The sequence below is a fragment of the Oncorhynchus mykiss genome, chromosome 6 (assembly GCF_057628025.1).
Source record: "Oncorhynchus mykiss isolate SJ-2025 chromosome 6, ASM5762802v1, whole genome shotgun sequence".
In the NCBI taxonomy this organism is placed as follows: Eukaryota; Metazoa; Chordata; class Actinopteri; order Salmoniformes; family Salmonidae; genus Oncorhynchus; species Oncorhynchus mykiss.
In genome coordinates, this window is record NC_143027.1 from 25,538,890 (window position 1) to 25,558,386 (window position 19,497).

General features: G+C 41.4%; 1 protein-coding gene across 1 annotated transcript in view; it reads right to left on the bottom strand.

Moving 5' to 3' along the window:
* Positions 1 to 19,239, bottom strand: part of LOC110525591 (transmembrane protein 132C) — a 203,284-nt gene extending 184,045 nt beyond the window's left edge. The window contains exon 1 of the mRNA XM_021605839.3: positions 18,152 to 19,239. Within this exon, the coding sequence (XP_021461514.3) occupies positions 18,152 to 18,227 (76 nt within the window). The 5' untranslated portion in view covers positions 18,228 to 19,239. The remainder of the gene's footprint in view (positions 1 to 18,151) is intronic.
* Positions 19,240 to 19,497: the final 258 nt, after the last annotated feature.

Genomic DNA, 19,497 nt, shown 5'->3' on the forward strand with positions numbered 1-19,497 from the left:
CTCCATACCTTTTCCCTGACACCCAAAATTATGCCTTACATCTTCAATGCTTAGCAGGACAGGAAATGGTCCAATTCACATACATATCAAGAGAACATCTCTGGTCATCCCTACTGCTTCTGATCTGGTGGATTAATGAATCCACCAGATTAATCCACATCCCTGGGGCGGCAGGGTAGCCTAGTGGTTAGAGTGTTGGACTAGTAACCGGAAGGTTGCAAGTTCAAACCCCCGAGCTGACAAGGTACAAATCTGTCGTTCTGCCCCTGAACAGGCAGTTAACCCACTGTTCCTAGGCTGTCATTGAAAATAAGAATTTGTTCTTAATTGACTTGCCTGGTTAAATAAAGGTTAAATAAAATTAAAGGCCCTTCTTTTTTGGAAGAAAAAAAACATTTATATACAGTATCAGTCAAAAGCTTGGTGTCCCTACTGCTTCTGATCTGGTGGATTCTTTATTTTTACTATTTTCTACATTGTAGAAGTCATCAAAACTATGAATGAACACATATGGAATCATATATATATTTCATTCTTCAAAGTAGCCACCCTTTGCCTTGATGCACATTCTTGGCATTCTCTCAATCAGCTTCATGAGGTAGTCACCTGGAATGCATTTAAATTAATTAGGTGTGCCTTGTTAAAATGTTATTTGTTACTTCCCACATCCATGTGTGGGCTAGATCATGTGGGACTGGTGTAGGTTAACCCATGTGGTGCTGGTGTGGGATTGCTGTGGGCTAGCCCGTGCTGGGCTGGTGTGGGCTAACCTGTGTCCACCTTGCCCACTGAATACCCACATGGGGCCAATGGGGTCATGTTTCCTGGGATAAGGCTATAATGGTTGACTTTGACAGTTCCTCCTCCTCTCTTCTTTTCCTCTTCCTGGGTGTGTACCTCTCTCTTACACCTTTGACTCCCACAGTCCACAGCCCTGACTTTAATCTGAATGGGACATTCCTTAAATATGAAGAATGACTTAAAGCTCTCTCATCCCTATGTATTACCAACAGCGTATTTATCATAATATGTAATTAATAAGGGCTATTGAATATGTGCCCTAGTGTCAACAATAATAAACATATTTTTTATTTCAAGCATCATTTGAGAATGATCTATGTTGTTGAGCCACCAAGAAATGTAAGAAAGTGGCAAAGGCACTAGGGGACGAATCTATACACGATACAATATTATATTATTTTCGCTTGTTTACTTTCCTAGGGCCGTATAAAATCTATGCTATGGAAAGTTTGGACGGAATTACAGAAGACAGACAATAAAAAATAAATTCAACGATATTCAAAAATGTATTGAAAACTTAGTAGTAAATCCACTAAATATAATGAACTTTATTATTTCATTTGCCCTAGTTAATCGTAAGACATGAACAAAATGCTTCAGTGATTTGTAGTTTCCTGCAACTTTCTGAAACAGCAAAGGAATGCCCCAGTCTGTGTGTGTCTGAGGTGCACACGTACGACTACACTTTATGTAGCCATGATGCGATGATGCTAATGATAACCATAGAGATGGAAAGGCTTTCCCAAAAACCAGAATGATATCACGATTATTTGCATCAATCCATTGGCTATTTGTTTTCCAACCTCTGCAGTCACATGCACACTACAGAAAGTCATCCAAACAATGGGCTCTGGCTGGTGCACACTTGAATTAAAGTGCAACCCACCCGAAAATCTAAATTTTGTAGATTTTTCAAGACCTCAAAGGTGGTCCCCTGAGGTGGTTTAAGCATTGTTGTGGACTTAGAACATCCAATTTGGTTGTTTTTCTATTTAAAAAACAAACAATTTTGAGGCCAAAAACCAGATTTTTTTTTTTTTTAAACAGAAACCTGGAAAAACAAAACAGAGAAAACAGAATTTGGGGATTTTTGTTTGATGGAATCGGGCAGAACATAATTATTTTTACTTTTCCCACAGAAAGAGGATAATTTAGACAGAGTCAATAAGAGCACTTTTGGAGCACTACGACGATCACTTTAAACTGACATTTTCCCTAGGCGCTATTACCCCTCCCTCTCTATCCCTGAGATGAGCAAAATTACATCTATAATAACTACTCATGTGCAAATTGCTGTGTGTAGAACAGTTTCCTCTTCGACTATAGTGGTGAACCTGCTGTAGCTGTTTGCTGCCTGACCTTAAATAGATGGCCACATTCTACACGGTAAGAGCTAATAAAGAGTAATGGGCCTGTGGCTTCACTAAGAGAATAGCTATTTTTGTGTTTATGAGAGAAAGCATCATCTTGGAGATGAAAGAGTATTGACCAGGGAAAAGTAAACAGCAGCAGCAGTAGCTGTACTCCTTGGATGTGTTTGGTAAAGCTGTGGGGCAGAGACGAGAAGAACCCCGGACACCACATTCTCATCCCAATGTGCCTCGCTGTGAGAGACAGCGGGGACACCATTAGTTTCTAAAAAGGAACGTTCAGGTGCTGTGATGAGGCCTGATGTGTCTGGAACACTGTTATCACAGAGGTTATCAATCAGTGAGTGACCTGGGCTGGGTTGTAGACATTACTGGTCCCCTGGATGCAGAGAAGAAGGGCTCCATTGTGCCAGAGCAGGCAGCGCACACGGTTGTAGGGGAGGATACAAGGCCAGGCCAGAGAGCTTTTGGCCTGGACAGGGAGGATGAGACAAGCACAGATTTGTGTGCCAATCAGTATTCCCAGGGCCGCTCCGGACTTTTCTAAAACATAAACTGGCCGCCTAATGAATCTCTTGCCCTCACACTGCCCTTTATTGCAAAGTGATATCGTAAATCAGGGCAAACACAGGGCCTCTCGGAGGGCAGAGTGAGTCGGCCTCTTTGTGTGCACTGAGGGACATTTAATAATGAGAGCCGACCAGGGGAATAAGTGGACACAAACCCACCAAAGATCTATACGCTGCTGCTCAGACAACACACTGCTCAGACAACACACTACTCGGACAACACACTGCTCGGACAACACACTGCTCAGACAACACACTGCTCAGACAACACACTGCTCAGACAACACACTGCTCAGACAACACACTGCCCGATGCAGGGCACAACGGGTGTAAAAAATAAAGTATGGAACCAAATCAAAATGTTCCAGTAAACATTACGAGGATGAGAAAATGCAAAACATTTGAATTGTAAAACGAATATAGTTCACTTCTCCGCCGGTCTCACTACAGGAAACACACACTGAAATCTTCATTCTCGCCACATCTGACTGTGCACAGGTCAATAAAATGCTGATTAGACATTCATATCACCCAAAAGGATTGCTCTCAGACCACAACTTGAAGCTCGGCGATATTCATTGCAGAAGATTTACAAAATATGAAGACAAAAAAGATCAGATACATTGCTGTAATATAAGGAATTGTAGTGACTATCGTCATCGGGCTGTTACATTATGCCGGGCATACACTAACCGATTTTTCCATGAATTCACCACATTTTTGCTTTCCCAGAATAATTTTCATGATTAGGGTGAAATCATATAAACTTGGGCTAGGATCAGTTAGGTCAGGACTCGCGTAGTTTGAGCGGGTAAAGGACGCACTCATGTTCCGTTCTCCAGACCCGTGACAGATTTCCCGATAATTATCTGCCTTGTCAGAAATGTTTGTTGTGCATCTTGTAGTATGAGCAGTGCTACGACACAATTGGGCAAGGACTACTGCCAATAGTCAAAGAGCACTCAGCACGTGAGACGAAAACAATGATGGCGAAGAGCAGAGTAAGAACAATACGCACCGTGTGGACCGAGGTAATGGAAGACAGATTGGTGGAGCTGTGGAGAGAATGTGGCTTCCTTTTCAATATTACCTCTGCCTCCTAACATGACAGAAACCAAAAAGATAACAGCTGGGGGGGATAGTCAAGGATAGTCCTTACCAGAGTCGAGTCTATTGCTCTGGTCCTTAACAGCTACAAGTGGCCATGACAAACCACTTCACTCTCTCTTCATTGGGACAATATAACACCTACAGTACCAGTTGACCTCCTGTCCTCTTATCACAAATCAGGACATCTACAGAATATTGAAAAAATATTACCACTGACTTCACACAATGTCATTGATGACAAGTAATCAAAACTACTCTTAATGATAATTGTGCATACAGAGGAGTAAGAGGATCTGTGGAACAATGACTTGCCTGAGAGACCTGAGGACAATAGCTACTTCTCCAGTCAGAGGCTAAGCATCTTGCTTGGCATGTAACCCTCTCCTCTTTGTACTACAGAAGACACATACCCAGAGTCTAAAAATGGCATATCAAATAGCTGGCTGTGTGACGGCAGGCAAGAAAGTAATCTGCACATTGCCACACACACCTTTTCAAACCCTCTCGTTAGTCATTTCCCCTTAAAATTCTAAAATCTGTCAAATAGATATAAAAAAAAATGTGAAATATTCAACAGGATATTTCTACAGTACATGTGACTATAACAACACAACACCTCAGTGTAGCCGTAGCAACCATTTGTTGTGCATGGTGGTGGAAGGAAGTGTGCGGATTTAAAGCCAATGACTGACTGAGCTACAGGCTTCTTTAATGGCTGTGAGAAATGGAGGGCAGCTCACATTAGAGGATGGAGGACGTGTCAGTTGGATTCAGCCTCAGGATGTTCTTTAATACACCACCACAGTTCAGACACCTCACTGAGATCAGATCATCCTAGGCTGCCAGGGAAGAGAAGCTAGTATCTCACACCAAAGTACAACTACAGTCAAACATCTGTCTAGAACTACAAAGCTGACCAGATATTCCTTTCATAATTTGTTTCATATAACTTGAGTTTCTTACTAACCGGGTACTGTGGCTGTACTGTAGCTGATGAAGGAACGCAGGTGAAGGAATGCAAGCTTTTAAAATAGTGAGCTGGTGCATTAAAAGCCAGTGCAGCATGGTAGCTCAGTATTATTTTACATTCACACAGGCCCTTCTACCCTCCTAAATATATTGGTAAACCTTTCCCAGGGTTACCCATATTACCGGACAATACATTCTACAACATGACAACACTGCATTTCTATGAAGGGAACCAGGCCAGAAAATCACTTTTTCTACTAGACCTCACTCCTGGCTTAATCCGTCTTTTCATAGTTTCTGCTAATTTGGCATTTACTGAAAACCGAACCTTACGTTATGTATCTATGGAAATATTGCAATCCTTTGAAGAAAAAATCCACAGATACAGTAGGTCTTGAATGCGAAAGCCATTACAAAACATACAAATAGCCTTAAATTGTTTATTTTCATAACCCATTATTGAAAATGCGGTAGAATAATCTATCTATAGAGGAAGTGTGCATTCACCTCACTGTGGCTCTTTCCTTTTAAAAATAACCTTTGTTGCGGCTCCAGATGGACTGGCTCTAAATCTGTGGTTAAACCCAAAAGCTGTCAGTGGGAACCAAGTAGCTCTATTTTTTCCAGGAGAAGAAAGCCATTAAGGACACAACAAGGGGAGAGGGAGTATTCTATTTCAGACTAGATCACAAGGAAAAGCAATGTGCTGTCTTGCTTCAGACAATGTCTCTTAAGTAAAAATACATATTTGTGCGAAGGGCAATGCTGAGCACATTTTATTTTCAAAGCCCTCTTGCCTGACTGCCAAGATGGACAGTCAGGCAATCTAGTCTTGAGGAATGCTACCGGGACAATGCCGTTATCTCTCCCATTCCACAGCCATGGAGCTTTTCATGGTAAAGCTAAAGTTAAAAACAAGAAGTAAAAAAAGGAGTGAAAACTGTAATCAATGATGTGAGATGCTCCAATATTATTGCTCATAATGAGGACCTATAGCCCCTTTGAGTCACAAAAACTTGAGATAGAGCTTAAAATAGGACATTGCAAATCACTGCAATACCAGGATGTTCCCTTGTAGTTTTAAAGGGGCAATCAGCAGTTGCTACATACATTTTTGGACTTATAAATGAATGTACCCATTGATTCTTGAAGAATTTAACTTAATGCCTCATGAACTTAGTTCAACTGTTGTACACCATCATAACCCAAAATATAAACTTGTTTTACTCCAATGGTGGTCAACAAAGTAAATGTAAACAGCTAGCTGGCTAACGTTAGCTAGGCTAGGGGTTAAGGTTAAGGTTAGGAGTTGGGTAAAATGATTAAGGTTAGGGTTAACTAACATGATAAGTAGTGGCAAAGTACCTAAAAACTTTTAAGAAGTTGAAAAGTTATCCGTGATGAGATTCAAACTCGCAACATTTTAATTGCTAGACGTTCGGGTTATTCGCCAGCCCATCCGTGAAGGTCTAAGGGGCCATTCTTAATTTCTTCATCCGCCTGAGGTTGTGGAGGTGCTGTTATGCCTTCTTCACCACGGTGTCGGTGTGGCAAGACCATTTCAGGTCCTCAGTGATGTCCACGCCAAGGAACTTTAAGCTTTGACCCTATCCACTGTGGTCCCGTCTATGAGGATGGGGACATGCTCCCTCTTTGTCTGCTGTAGTCCATGATAAGCTCATTCATTTGGTTGATGTTTAGGGAGAGGACTGAGTAGATTTTATATCATATTTTGTCTGAAAATGTTCAGCTCTTTGCTTGTCATGTATGGGTCTGTATTTATTGTATATGTTTAAGCAAGTTATTACTGTAGTTGGAAACTATACATTTTCACTGATTTGACGAAAATGTTTCATAGATTGCATTTCCACTATTAATGAAGAAAAACAGCTTTCCGGATCAGCTCATAGATCTGTGAGGGAGGGAGGGAGGGAGGGAGGGAGGGAGGGAGGCAGGCAGGCAGGCAGGCAGGCAGGCAGGCAGGCAGGCAGGCAGGCAGGCAGGCAGGCAGGCAGGCAGGCAGGCAGGCAGGCAGGCAGGCAGGGAGGGAGGGAGGCAGGGAGGGAGGGCAGACAGGCAGGCAGGCAGGCAGACAGGCAGGCAGACAATTTGTGTGTGTGCACATTTGTTGGTGGAGGTTATGCACATTAATTACAGCGCACACACAGAAAACATAAATGGAATGGGAGGAAAAGCACTGACTCAATATATTGAATCCTACTGTAAGATAGTAGGCAAATTGCTACCTCATAAAACAGTCATTTATAAGGGCTGAACATACCCATTATTTTATTTTATTTAATTAAATTAATTTTCTCATATCTCCCCAAAGTTCAAAATGTGATATGTTTTTCTCAACCTCACCCCTCTTTTAATTGAAAACTACTGAACGGTGTCCCAATGGGACTGCTGGCTAGGAGAAATACCCATCTTCCATCCCTACCTCTCATCCAGATGCAATTTGGGATCAAGCATGGATAGTCTACATTTGGCATCATAGGCACACAAACCATGCTGTCTCCTCCTTCAGCTACTGTGACTGTCCCAGCATTAACTGTATCCCTGTCAATGAATAACCTTGCCTGGCTACCCAGACTCCTTGCTCTGGCCAAATGCCAAGAGTGTGCAAAACTGTCATCAAGGCAAAGGGTGGCTACTTTGAAGAATCTCCAATCTAAAATATATTTTGATTTGTTTACCACACATGATTCCATATGTGTTATTTCAAAGTTTTGATGTCTTCACTATTATTCAAAAACGTAGAAAATAGTAAAAATAAAGAAAAATGACTAGGTGAGTCCAAACTTTTGACTGGTACTGTAAGTATTCAGACCCTTTACTCAGTACTTTGTTGAAGCACCTTTGGCAGCGATTACAGCTTCGAGTCTCCTTGGGTATGACGCTACAAGCTTGGCACAGCTATATTTAGGGAGTTTCCCCCATTCTTCTCTGCAGATCCTCTCAAGCTCTGTCAGGTTAGATGGGGAGCGTCGCTACACAGCTATTATCAGGTCCCTCCAGAGATGTTCAATCGTGTTCAAGTCCAGACTCTGGCTGGGCCACTCAAGGACATTCAGAGACTTGTCCCAAGACTTGTCTTGGCTGTGTGGTTAGGGTTGCTGTCCTGTTGGAAGGTGAACCTTCGCCCCAGTTTATTTATTTATTTTACCTTTCTTTAACTAGGCAAGTCAGTTAAGAACAAATTCTTATTTTCAATGACGGCCTAGGAAGTGGGTTAACTGCCTGTTCAGGGGCAGAACGACAGATTTGTACCTTGTCAGCTCGGGGGGATTTGAACTTGCAACCTTCCGGTTACTAGTCCAACGCTCTAACCACTAGGCTACCCTGCCGCCCCGGTCCTGAGCGCTGCGGAGCAGGTTTCCATCAAGGATCTCTCTGTACTTTGCTCTGTTTATCTTTCCCTCAATCCTGACTAGTCTCCCAGTCCCTGCTGCTGAAAAACATCCCCACAGCATGGTGCTGCTACCACCATGCTTCTCTGTAGGGATGGTGCAGAGACACTTGACACTTGGCATTCAGGCCAAAGAATTCAATCTTGGTTTCATCAGACCAGAGAATCTTGTTTTCATGGTCTGAGAGTCCTTTAGATACCTTTTGAGAGACTCCAAGCAGGCTGTCATGGCCTTTCACTGAGGAGTGGCTTATGTCTAGCCACTCTAAAATAAAGGCATGATTTGTGGAGTTCTGCAGAGATGGTTGTCCTTCTGTAAGTTTGACCCATCTTAACAGACAAAGTCTGGAACTCTGTCAGAGTGGCAATCAGGGTTCTTGGTCACTTCTCTGACCAAGGCCCTTCTCCCCCGCTTGCTCAGTTTGGCTGAACGGCCAGCTCTAAGAAAAGTCTTGGTGGTTCCAAACATCTTCCATTTAAGAACAATGAAGGCCACTGTGTTCTTGGAGACCTTCAATGCTGCAGACATTTTTTGGTACCCTTCTCCAGATCTGTGCCTCGACACAATCCTATCTCGGAGCTCTACGGACAGTTCCTTCAACCTCATGGCTTGGTTTTTGCTCTGACAAGCACTGTCAGCTGTGGGACCTTAAATAGACAGGTTTGTGCCTTTCCAAATCATATCCAATCAATTGAATTTACCACAGGTGGCCTCGAATCAAGTTGTAGAAACATCTCTTTGGATGATCAATGGAAACAGGAAGCATCTGAGCTCAATTTCATGTCTCATAGCAAAGGGTCTGAATACTTATGTTAATAAGGTATTTTTGTTTCTTTCTAAAAACCTATTTTCGCTTTGTCATTATGAGGTGATGTGTGTAGATTGATGAGGAAAAGACTAATGTAATCCATTTTAGAATAAGTCTGAAACGTAACAAAATGTGGAAAGGGGGAAAGGGTCTGAATACTTTCCGAATGCACTGTATACATTGAACAAAAATATAAACGCAACATGTAAAGCGCTGGTCCCATATTTCATGAGCTGAAATAAAAGACCCCAGAAATGTTCCATACGCACAAAAAGCATCCCTGTTAGTGAGCATTTTATCCTTTGTTAAGATAATCCATTCACCTGACAGGTGTGATATATCAAGAAGCTGATTAAACAGCATGATCATTACATAGGTGCACCTTGTGCTGCGGACAATAAAAGGCCACTCTAAAATGTGCAGTTTTGTCACACCACAATGCCACAGATGTCTCAAGATTTGAGGGAACATGCAATTGGCATGCTGACTGCAGGATGTCCACCAGATCTGTTGCCAGAAAATGGAAAGTTAATTTCTCTACCATAAGCCAGCCTCCAATGTCATTTTAGAGAATTTGTCAGTACATCCAACCGGCCTCACAACCGCAAACCATGTGTAACCATGCTAGCCCAGGACCCGCCACATCCGGCTTATTCACCTGCGGGTTGTCAGAGGGGGGAGGAGGGGGGTGCGGGGGAGTAGTTTTGTCTGTAATAAAGCCCTTTTTGGGTTGGCCTGGCTCTCCAGTGCATAGGCCCGGGGGGTCCCAGGCCAACCCATGGCTGCGCCCCTGCCCAGTCATGTGAAATCCATAGATTAGGGACTAACACATTTATTTCAATTGACTGATTTCCTCATATGAACTGTAACTCAGAAAAATCTTTGAAATTCTTGCATGCTGTGTTTATAATTTTGTTGAGTATACTATGAGTGTGATATCCACTCTCATATGATTCACCCATAGAATTAGGAATTACAATCAAATCACGTGCGCCAAATACAACCTGTTGATTCAGTGTTTGTGCTTTCTCCCTTCTCCCGCCTTGTGAGGTCAAAACAGAGGACCTCCGGCTTGTCAATCTGTCTGGGTTCAAAGCTATGGTTTACGATGCAACATTCACAACTGGGCTCTCATTACTGTGTGGGGTGGGACCACCCAACTCATTACTGACTGTAGAAGGCATACACTCAGAATTGGGATAATCACATTATCACTGGCTACTTACTGCCCAGTTTCTTTATAAAGAAGATGTTCTGTACTCAAGTTGAAGTTCACAAACCTTCATATCAGATTGTCCAAGTTTTGCTTGGCTGGTTTCCTACTGTACATAGAACAGATCTGACTGTTGGTGTCTAGGTCCAACATACAGAAGAAAAAAAACATTAAGCTAAATTTGAAACGTGTCTAATTATGAGGTATTCAAAATGACTTTGAAGCAGCAAAGGTATTATGTTTTCATTACTGCATTAGTAGAGAGGGTATTACAGTTGCGGACAGCCTTGGAGAAAATACTAAACCAGCACAACATGATATTAGATATTAATGCAACATGTTGCGCTTGGAGGCATTTAAGTTAACCTGTACGCTTCATTGCATACACTGTCGGCTTCTTTTACAATCTGTCTGTCTCTAATTTGACTGCCTCTATCCCAATTTTATGTGAACCATCCAGTTAATTTCATTTTCATGATCAACTACCTATCCATTGTTAGAATATAAAAATGCATAATCTGTGACACTGAAAGATGATTTACATCTTGGTATAAATCGTATGGTGTCTACCCATCAACCCTGCTAAATTTTCAAGGCAAGCTGTATAGATGTCTGAATTGTTCTCCCCAAAAAATGCATCTCTGCTGGATAGATCCATCTTTGGCATGCATATTTGTTTTGCATCTCTTTTTCGGAATGAAACAATTATGCACAGGTGGCTGGACGAAGGTTTACAGAACATCAGAGTGAAGTCTCTGTGAGTAACTGTCAGCATCTATTGGAGGAATCAGAGCTAAATGCATTAGAAGACGCAATGACAGGTGTATATTTTCAAGGGCCATTTACTTCTTTGTGGTGAGGTGTGTCAGGATTATGTTAAGTGTGGAGTCTTGACACCTCTCTGTGATTCAGAGTGAGGCTGTTACTGAGAGCTGGGGATGAGTGAGTCAGAGAGCATTTAGAAACAAAAAGGTTAGCCTAGTGCATTTCTCATTCTCAGGCTGGAGATCTTCCAAGTAGATTTGTAGATTTGCTTATCATGTTGAATATTGATAATGCCAGATATTTGGATCACATTTTATACACAGTTAATATTCTTTGTTGACTTCACCAAATACAAAAGCTCTTTCTACAGGGTATCATTATCTGTGATGGAATGCACCTTGTTTTTTTTTTAATTGTTGGACTTTAATCAAAATGTCAGTCTGTGGTAATGGACAGAAAGGGTATTTGGGCAGGACCTGTACAGGGAGACAACAGCTAAATGGATGGACATTGCTGCTTTATTGGATCAAATCAAATCACATTCTATTTGTCACGTGCCTACTTACAAGCCCTTAACCAACAATGCAGTTTTAAGAAAATAACTGAAAAAAAGAAAGAGATAAGAATAACAAATAATTAAAGATATTAGACAGGACATGAATATATCTGCTACTCTTGTGCTTGAAGATTCGATGTGAAACCAAACACAGACCCTCAGATAACCCAGATAACCCCTAACAAGACTTTAAATCACATCGCTCTCCTCTCCTGCCAAAACAGGCCCCCTCTAGCCTCTGCCATCTCCCTCTGATTTGGATCAGAGTGGTGCAGTGGAGGGGTTTACTCACTGGTCTGGGATATATGAAACCATGACTCACACCATCTATCTACCCCATACATTCTCTGTCCGTTCACTGGTGGCTGTGTGGTCAATGTTAAAACATCCTCTGCTTTTTATGTGCTGTACACCAGCTTTTATTGAGAATTGCATTATGTGATCTGTTGAAACTACGGAAGAAATAGACTCACTGATTGATTGTGTTTGTGTCCAACCCTAATCAGTCATGTAAATGGCCTGAGGAACAGAACTGTAACTAGGAGTGAGGTTCTGAGTGTAATTGGAAATCCTGAGTGTTTCTGTGTCTCCAATCAACGTGCCATAATCCTCTGCTCCTAATCAGAGTGGAGGTAATGGCCACTCTGAGCTCAATCAGTACATCTGCCTTTCACACAGGAACTGGTTCGTCTTCATTAACTCCACTGAGAGAATGTTCATATCGTCTACACTTATTTTAAACAAAGAACACCAAAACCACTGAGGCCACACTCAGTCAGAAACCGTGTCTGTGCACTGGTCCTGTTCATTTCTAGCCAACGAAATGGTGGCCTACGTGGCTGTACTACATCCAGAACATTCTCAAACAAAAATTCCATCCTGCTACCCTCCCGTCCTGTCTTAGCTGTTTGATCCTACACAGCAGTTGCCCTGTCCTTGGTGTGCCAGGGGCCTGTGACTCCTGGGCAGTCCTGTCATGGCCGTGTGGCATCAGTGAGTCAGAGGCGCCCAGGCAGTCACAGCGTCCAGCGCAACACAGAGCTCTGTGGGCTCCGTGCAGAAGAGGTTGATTTGGCACGGAGCACGACCTTCCCTTCTACACCACTATCTGCTCCTGCATTCTCTCCTCCCCTCCTCACCCCCAGGGCCCCCTCTAACACAAATGTCTCTACTGAACACTGAGAATGAATGAACCCAAGGATAACAGACGATTAGCCAGAGAAAATGATTACAATGTGATTCAAATTGGATGCAAAATGTATGAAGATGTTAATGTATCTCTGAATAATTTAGTGCATCACTGTCTGCTTCTTTTACGATCTGTCTGCCGCTAATTTGACTGCCTCAATCACAATTTTAAGTGCACCAGAAAGTTAATTTCATTTTCATGCTCAACTACCTATCCATTGTTAGAATATAAAATGAATAATCTGTGACACAATATGTAGAATCTATGAGAATAGAAAGGTTCAGAACTTTTGTGAAACATCACAACAGTTGAAAATACATGGCAAATTGAAATCAAAACTGGATGATGTTCATAGATCGATGGGAGGGGTTGATTGGCGCTGAAGGATGGGACTAAAAACAAACCAAATATAAAAAGCCCTATGATGTCTACCCAAGGCAACCCTGTTGAATGGAATTCGAACCCATTCCGTCTCTCTCTCTCGCCCTCTGAGTTGCGTAAAAATCCTCACAACCCCAGCAAAAATCTCACTCAAAATACTTCAGAAACCAATCAGTCCTCTTGCCATTACTATCATCATCACCCACTACTGGCAGTGATCCACAGACAGAGGCCTTAGAGGGGTGCTGTGCTGCTATGGTTACTAATCCTTCAGTTACAATGTCAGTGAAAAAGTACAACAACCAAACACTTGAAACAGTAACAGCAACGTTCCCTGCTCTGCCATGATGATACATTCCCATGTCTTATACATCCTTTTTTACACCAGAGATTGTGAAGTGAAAAAGGTCTAGGCTATTTATCTAAAAGCATGCATTTTTCTTGATCTGGTTACCCAGACTAGGATGTAGATATACCATACAAGCATTCACAGACTCCCAAAATTTCTCTACACAATGTTCTCATCTCATGGTAGCCTGATGAACACTATTTAGATTTGTGAATGCAAATATATTTTGGTGAAAGTGAATTAGCCTATTTAATTATGTACTAACATTCAGAATGCTGTTAGAGCTGTGTCTGTCTCCAATTATTAGCAAGGATCAGAAAAATGTAATTACAGTGCCTTGCGAAAGTATTCGGCCCCCTTGAACTTTGCGACCTTTTGCCACATTTCAGGCTTCAAACATAAAGATATAAAACTGTATTTTTTGTGCAGAATCAACAACAAGTGGGACACAATCATGAAGTGGAACGACATTTATTGGATATTTCAAACTTTTTTAACAAATCAAAAACTGAAAATTTGGGCGAGCGATGCACCTGCACTGTGATAGTCTCAGAGGTCCGTTAAAAGCGCAGAGAGCATCATGAAGAACAAGGAACACACCAGGCAGGTCCGAGATACTGTTGTGAAGAAGTTTAAAGCCGGATTTGGATACAAAAAGATTTCCCAAGCTTTAAACATCCCAAGGAGCACTGTGCAAGCGATAATATTGAAATGGAAGGAGTATCAGACCACTGCAAATCTACCAAGACCTGGCCGTCCCTCTAAACTTTCAGCTCATACAAGGAGAAGACTGATCAGAGATGCAGCCAAGAGGCCCATGATCACTCTGGATGAACTGCAGAGATCTACAGCTGAGGTGGGAGACTCTGTCCATAGGACAACAATCAGTTGTATATTGCACAAATCTGGCCTTTATGGAAGAGTGGCAAGAAGAAAGCCATGTCTTAAAGATATCCATAAAAAGTGTTGTTTAAAGTTTGCCACAAGCCACCTGGGAGACACACCAAACATGTGGAAGAAGGTGCTCTGGTCAGATGAAACCAAAATTGAACTTTTTGGCAACAATGCAAAACGTTATGTTTGGCGTAAAAGCAACACAGCTGAACACACCATCCCCACTGTCAAACATGGTGGTGGCAGCATCATGGTTTGGGCCTGCTTTTCTTCAGCAGGGACAGGGAAGATGGTTAAAATTGATGGGAAGATGGATGGAGCCAAATACAGGACCATTCTGGAAGAAAACCTGATGGAGTCTGCAAAAGACCTGAGACTGGGACGGAGATTTGTCTTCCAACAAGACAATGATCCAAAACATAAAGCAAAATCTACAATGGAATGGTTCAAAAATAAACATATCCAGGTGTTAGAATGGCCAAGTCAAAGTCCAGACCTGAATCCAATCGAGAATCTGTGGAAAGAACTGAAAACTGCTGTTCACAAATGCTCTCCATCCAACCTCACGGAGCTCGAGCTGTTTTGCAAGGAGGAATGGGGAAAAAATTCAGTCTCTCGATGTGCAAAACTGATAGAGACATACCCCAAGCGACTTACGAATCGCAGCAAACGGTGGCGCTACAAAGTATTAACTTAAGGGGGCTGAATCATTTTGCACGCCCAATTTTTCAGTTTTTGATTTGTTAAAAAGGTTTGAAATATCCAATAAATGTCGTTCCACTTCATGATTGTGTCCCACTTGTTGTTGATTCTTCACAAAAAAAATACAGTTTTATATCTTTATGTTTGATGCCTGAAATGTGGCAAAAGGTCGCAAAGTTCAAGGGGGCCGAATACTTTCGCAAGGCACTGTATCTACCTACCTCATCCCCATACTGGTATTTATTAATTTATTTATTTTGCACCCCAATATCTCTACCTGCACATTCATCTTCTGCCGATCTACCATTCCAGTGTTTAATTGCTATATTGTAATTACTTCGCCACCATGGCATATTTATTTCCTTAACTTACCTAATTTGCACTCACTGTATATAGACTTTTTGTTTTATTTTGTTCTACTGTATTATTGACTGTATGTTTTGTTTATTCCATGTGTATTGCTACACTTTATCTTGGCCAGGTCGCAGTTGCTAATGAGAACTTGTTCTCAACTAGCTTACCTGGTTAAATAAAGGTGAAAAAAATGGTAAAATTGCTGCAAAGAAACCACTACTAAAGGACACCAATAAGAAGAAGAGACATTAGACTGGTAGAAATCTGTCCTTTGGTCTGATGAGTCCAAATTTGCGATTTTTGGTTCCAACCGCTGTGTTATTGTGAGACGCCGAGTAGGTGAACGTATTATTTCTGCATGTGTGGTTCCCACCGTGAAGCATGGAGGGCGAGGTGTGATGGTGTGGGGGTGCTTTGCTGGTGACATTGTCAGTGATTTATTTATAATTCACGGCACACTTAACCAGCATGGCTACCACAGCATTCTGCAGCAATACGCCATTCTATCTGGATTGCGCTTTGTGGGACTATCATGTGTTTTTCAACAGGACAATGACCCAACACACCTCCAGGCTGTGTAAGGGCTATTTGACCAATAAGGAGAGTGATGGAGTGCTGCATCAGATGACCTGGCCTCCACAATCATCTGACCTCAACCCAATTGAGATGGTTTCAGATGAGTTGGATCGCAGAGTGGAGGAAAAGCAGACAACAAGTGCTGAGCATAATGTGGGAACTCCTTCAAGAGCTTCCTCATGAAACTGTTTGAGAGAATGCCAAGAGTGTGCAAAGCTGTCATCAAGGCAATGTAGAAAATAGGAAAAATAAGGAAAAACCCTTGGATGAGTAGGTGTCCAAACTTGACTGGTACTGTATATTATTATAATTTTGTATAACTCCCCTTGTCTGCACTTCCGGTAATCCCGTACATCCCAGTATGGTACAGAAACGGTATAATGGTATGAAAATCTAGATACCGCCCAACCCTACGTCTGTCACATGTAGCTGGGTTTGAGAATGGGGTGTAGAGAACTGTTGATGCTGACAGAAAATCAGTTGGTTCTTGAATTTCTGTTGTAAGCACTTAGCCTTAAGAATTATGTTGAAAGACTCCTATGAGGAAGCTATCCGTGTGAGGCGTTAACGTTGGTCAACTATATTTGGGTCGTTCTACGAAATGAGTGCCTTTTGTGTTCCTTTGATATTTCAATTGTAAATTGTGCACAAATCTTGAATTTTAAAAGCCTTTTAAATGTATTGACGTGCCCTTTAATACAGATCACATGTAGAATTCAATCAATCTGAATAAAGACTTGCTAAAGTGCAAAAATGCACAATTTTGACTGACATGCACCCTCTTGACTTCCAGAATGATTTTAACCCACTTATCCCAAACACTTCACCACATGTCACCATCATCACCATTGTTTTCACCATCATTAGAAAGCCCTAGTTATTTTGTTGCTTTGACAAAGTCATTTCTGAAGATTATGTATTTAAATGTCATTAGTGATTTATTTTAAAGTCAAAAAAGAAAGAAAAACCTGTCCCTCATTTTAAAGGTCAACTCTGAACTGAACTCTTTAATATGGGGAAACTATTCCTTTTTAAATAATTATTTCATACGAAACATTGAACATCTAAGCTAATAATCCAATCATAGAGTAAAAGCAGGTGAGCTGGTTCTACTATTTTGGGCTGTTTTGTGGGTGGGAAACTGAGTTGGTCAAACATAACATGTCAATCCTGTTACCCATACATAGACAGGCTAGAAATGTTTTAACAATGTCATTTTTTTAAAGCTTGCATTTGATTGCCCCTCCCCGTTGCACATAAACAAGCTTCCAGTTCCCCTGTCAGAAGGGGATTTATGATTTAAAGGAGTAGTTCACTACTTTACAACATTATGTTAGATGGTTCCCTTCCCTGACAATAGGCTGTGGGCCAGTAATCCATGGTTCGGGTTTCTTTAAACAGCCACTACAATCTTTAGCTAACTTTAGCCGCCGTTAGCTAAAAAGCTATGGAAATGACAGGGCATGACATCCCCTGTAACCCCCCAAAATAATAAACTCAAATCAACTCATGTTATTTTTTTAAATTGCCAAATCAAATGTTCACTATTACTACCATAGATGTTTAGCTGGCGGTGGCTATATTTAGCTAAAGTTTGCAGTGGTTGTTTAAAGAAAACCGAACAATGGGTTAAAATGTATCCTGGCTCATAGACTACTTTCAGGGTGAGGAACCTTATATTAACATGTTGTAAAATAATTAACAACTGCTTTAAGATGAAATGATCAACCCTGTTAAGGTCAACCCTATTATTTTATTTGGCACTTAATAGGCACTTACTATTGTCATTTTTTTATGAAAAACCTTTTGAGGTTGGAAAACATGTTCTTTATTAAGTTGAACGTGTTCTCTTTATGATAGAATGTTAAAATTAAGTGAAATCTAATGGGGGGGTTTTCACCAAGTTACACATCCCAAAAGGCACAGTATTGGTGGAACGACCCAATTCACTAGATGAACACCCCATAAAATTATGTTTATAATAAGAGAAACATAAAACACAATTGTAAAGCTTAAGCATCCCAGAATTAATTAAATATTAAATTCTTCAAATATCAAAATCATAGAGCTAAGATGAGTTGCATGTGTGCATTGGTCACAAAACACATGGTTTAAAATAATGTTACACTTACCCCCTAAAAGTACCATGATTGATTGTAGCGCATGGAGATGCAACATGTTTCTGTTCGCCTCTTGAAAAAAATCCATTTAGATTTAGTGATAATGGATAAGTCAAAAGGGATTCAAATCATGGACTTGGCTGCATCAAAACTGACTTCAGGATTTTTTACAAATGTCCACTGACCATCCAAATGGATAGTTTATTAAGTTCCAAAAAGTCATGCCCGTTTCTATAATCCAATGTGAACAGCCTTCAGCAAAAGGTGACCATTTCTGAATATCGAATGTAAATGAAAACGTGGCAATATGTAGTAAATATTAAGTCATAAAAATAGTTGTTAAAAGTTGCAGTTTACATGCACATTGCTTTCCAGATAACTGAATAACGCACGGTGACTTCAGCGTTACCTATCGACAAAATAGTATTAGTAGCCTATTGGTTTTCTTCTGCTACATGGGATCATGAATAATCACCATGGAAGCCGTTGTCACAAAAATACAATTTTTACATAGGGATTATATTACTGGATTTTAAATCCGCTGTCTTCACCGGTTTGTCATCCCTGTCTCCTCTGCATCGTTTGCAGACCGATGTGAAGTTTCTTGGCGATGCTTAATAGCTCTTATCGTCGAACCTCAAGAATTTCACTGAGAATCAATTATACTTTGGCTGCAAAAGACTCATGGTGTGATAGAAATGCACAAGAAAGTGTTTTCATATAGTTCTTCAGATGTCCTGTCACCCGTCGAAAAATAAATGTTTCAAATCACGCGTCGGCTAACTCCAATACATGTTATTTACAGCGGGAACAAAGATTAATTCCATGTCGGATACAGTACAACATAGCGGTCAGTTAGTTGTTGTTTTATATCCGTTTTTTATCAAACTTCGGCACTCCATGTGGCTGCTGACTATGCAGTATGAAATACTTATTTGCATTTGTATCCGCTTGTATCCATGTGCCCTGCTGCAGATATACCCAAGCTATAAAGACCTGACACTCCGCCCTCTTAAATCCATCCTCCTGGCATAATGCACATCGTCAACATCCTTTGTATAAAAATAAGAGGGAATTGAACACAAATCACAACTTGTATTGGCAAACACTGGTCTAGGGGGCGTGTAGTGTGGAGTAAAGGCGGACCGACTGCTCAGCACCCCACGCACGCACTTAAAATGTTTAACATTTGGCCTCCCGAGTGAGGCAGCGGTCGAAGACACTGCATCTCACTGCTAGAGGCGTCACTACAGACCCTGGTTCAATCCCGGACTGTATCACAACCGGCAGTGATCAGGCGTCCCATAGTGCGGCACACAATTGGCACAGCATCGTCCGGGTTAGGGGAGGGTTTGGCT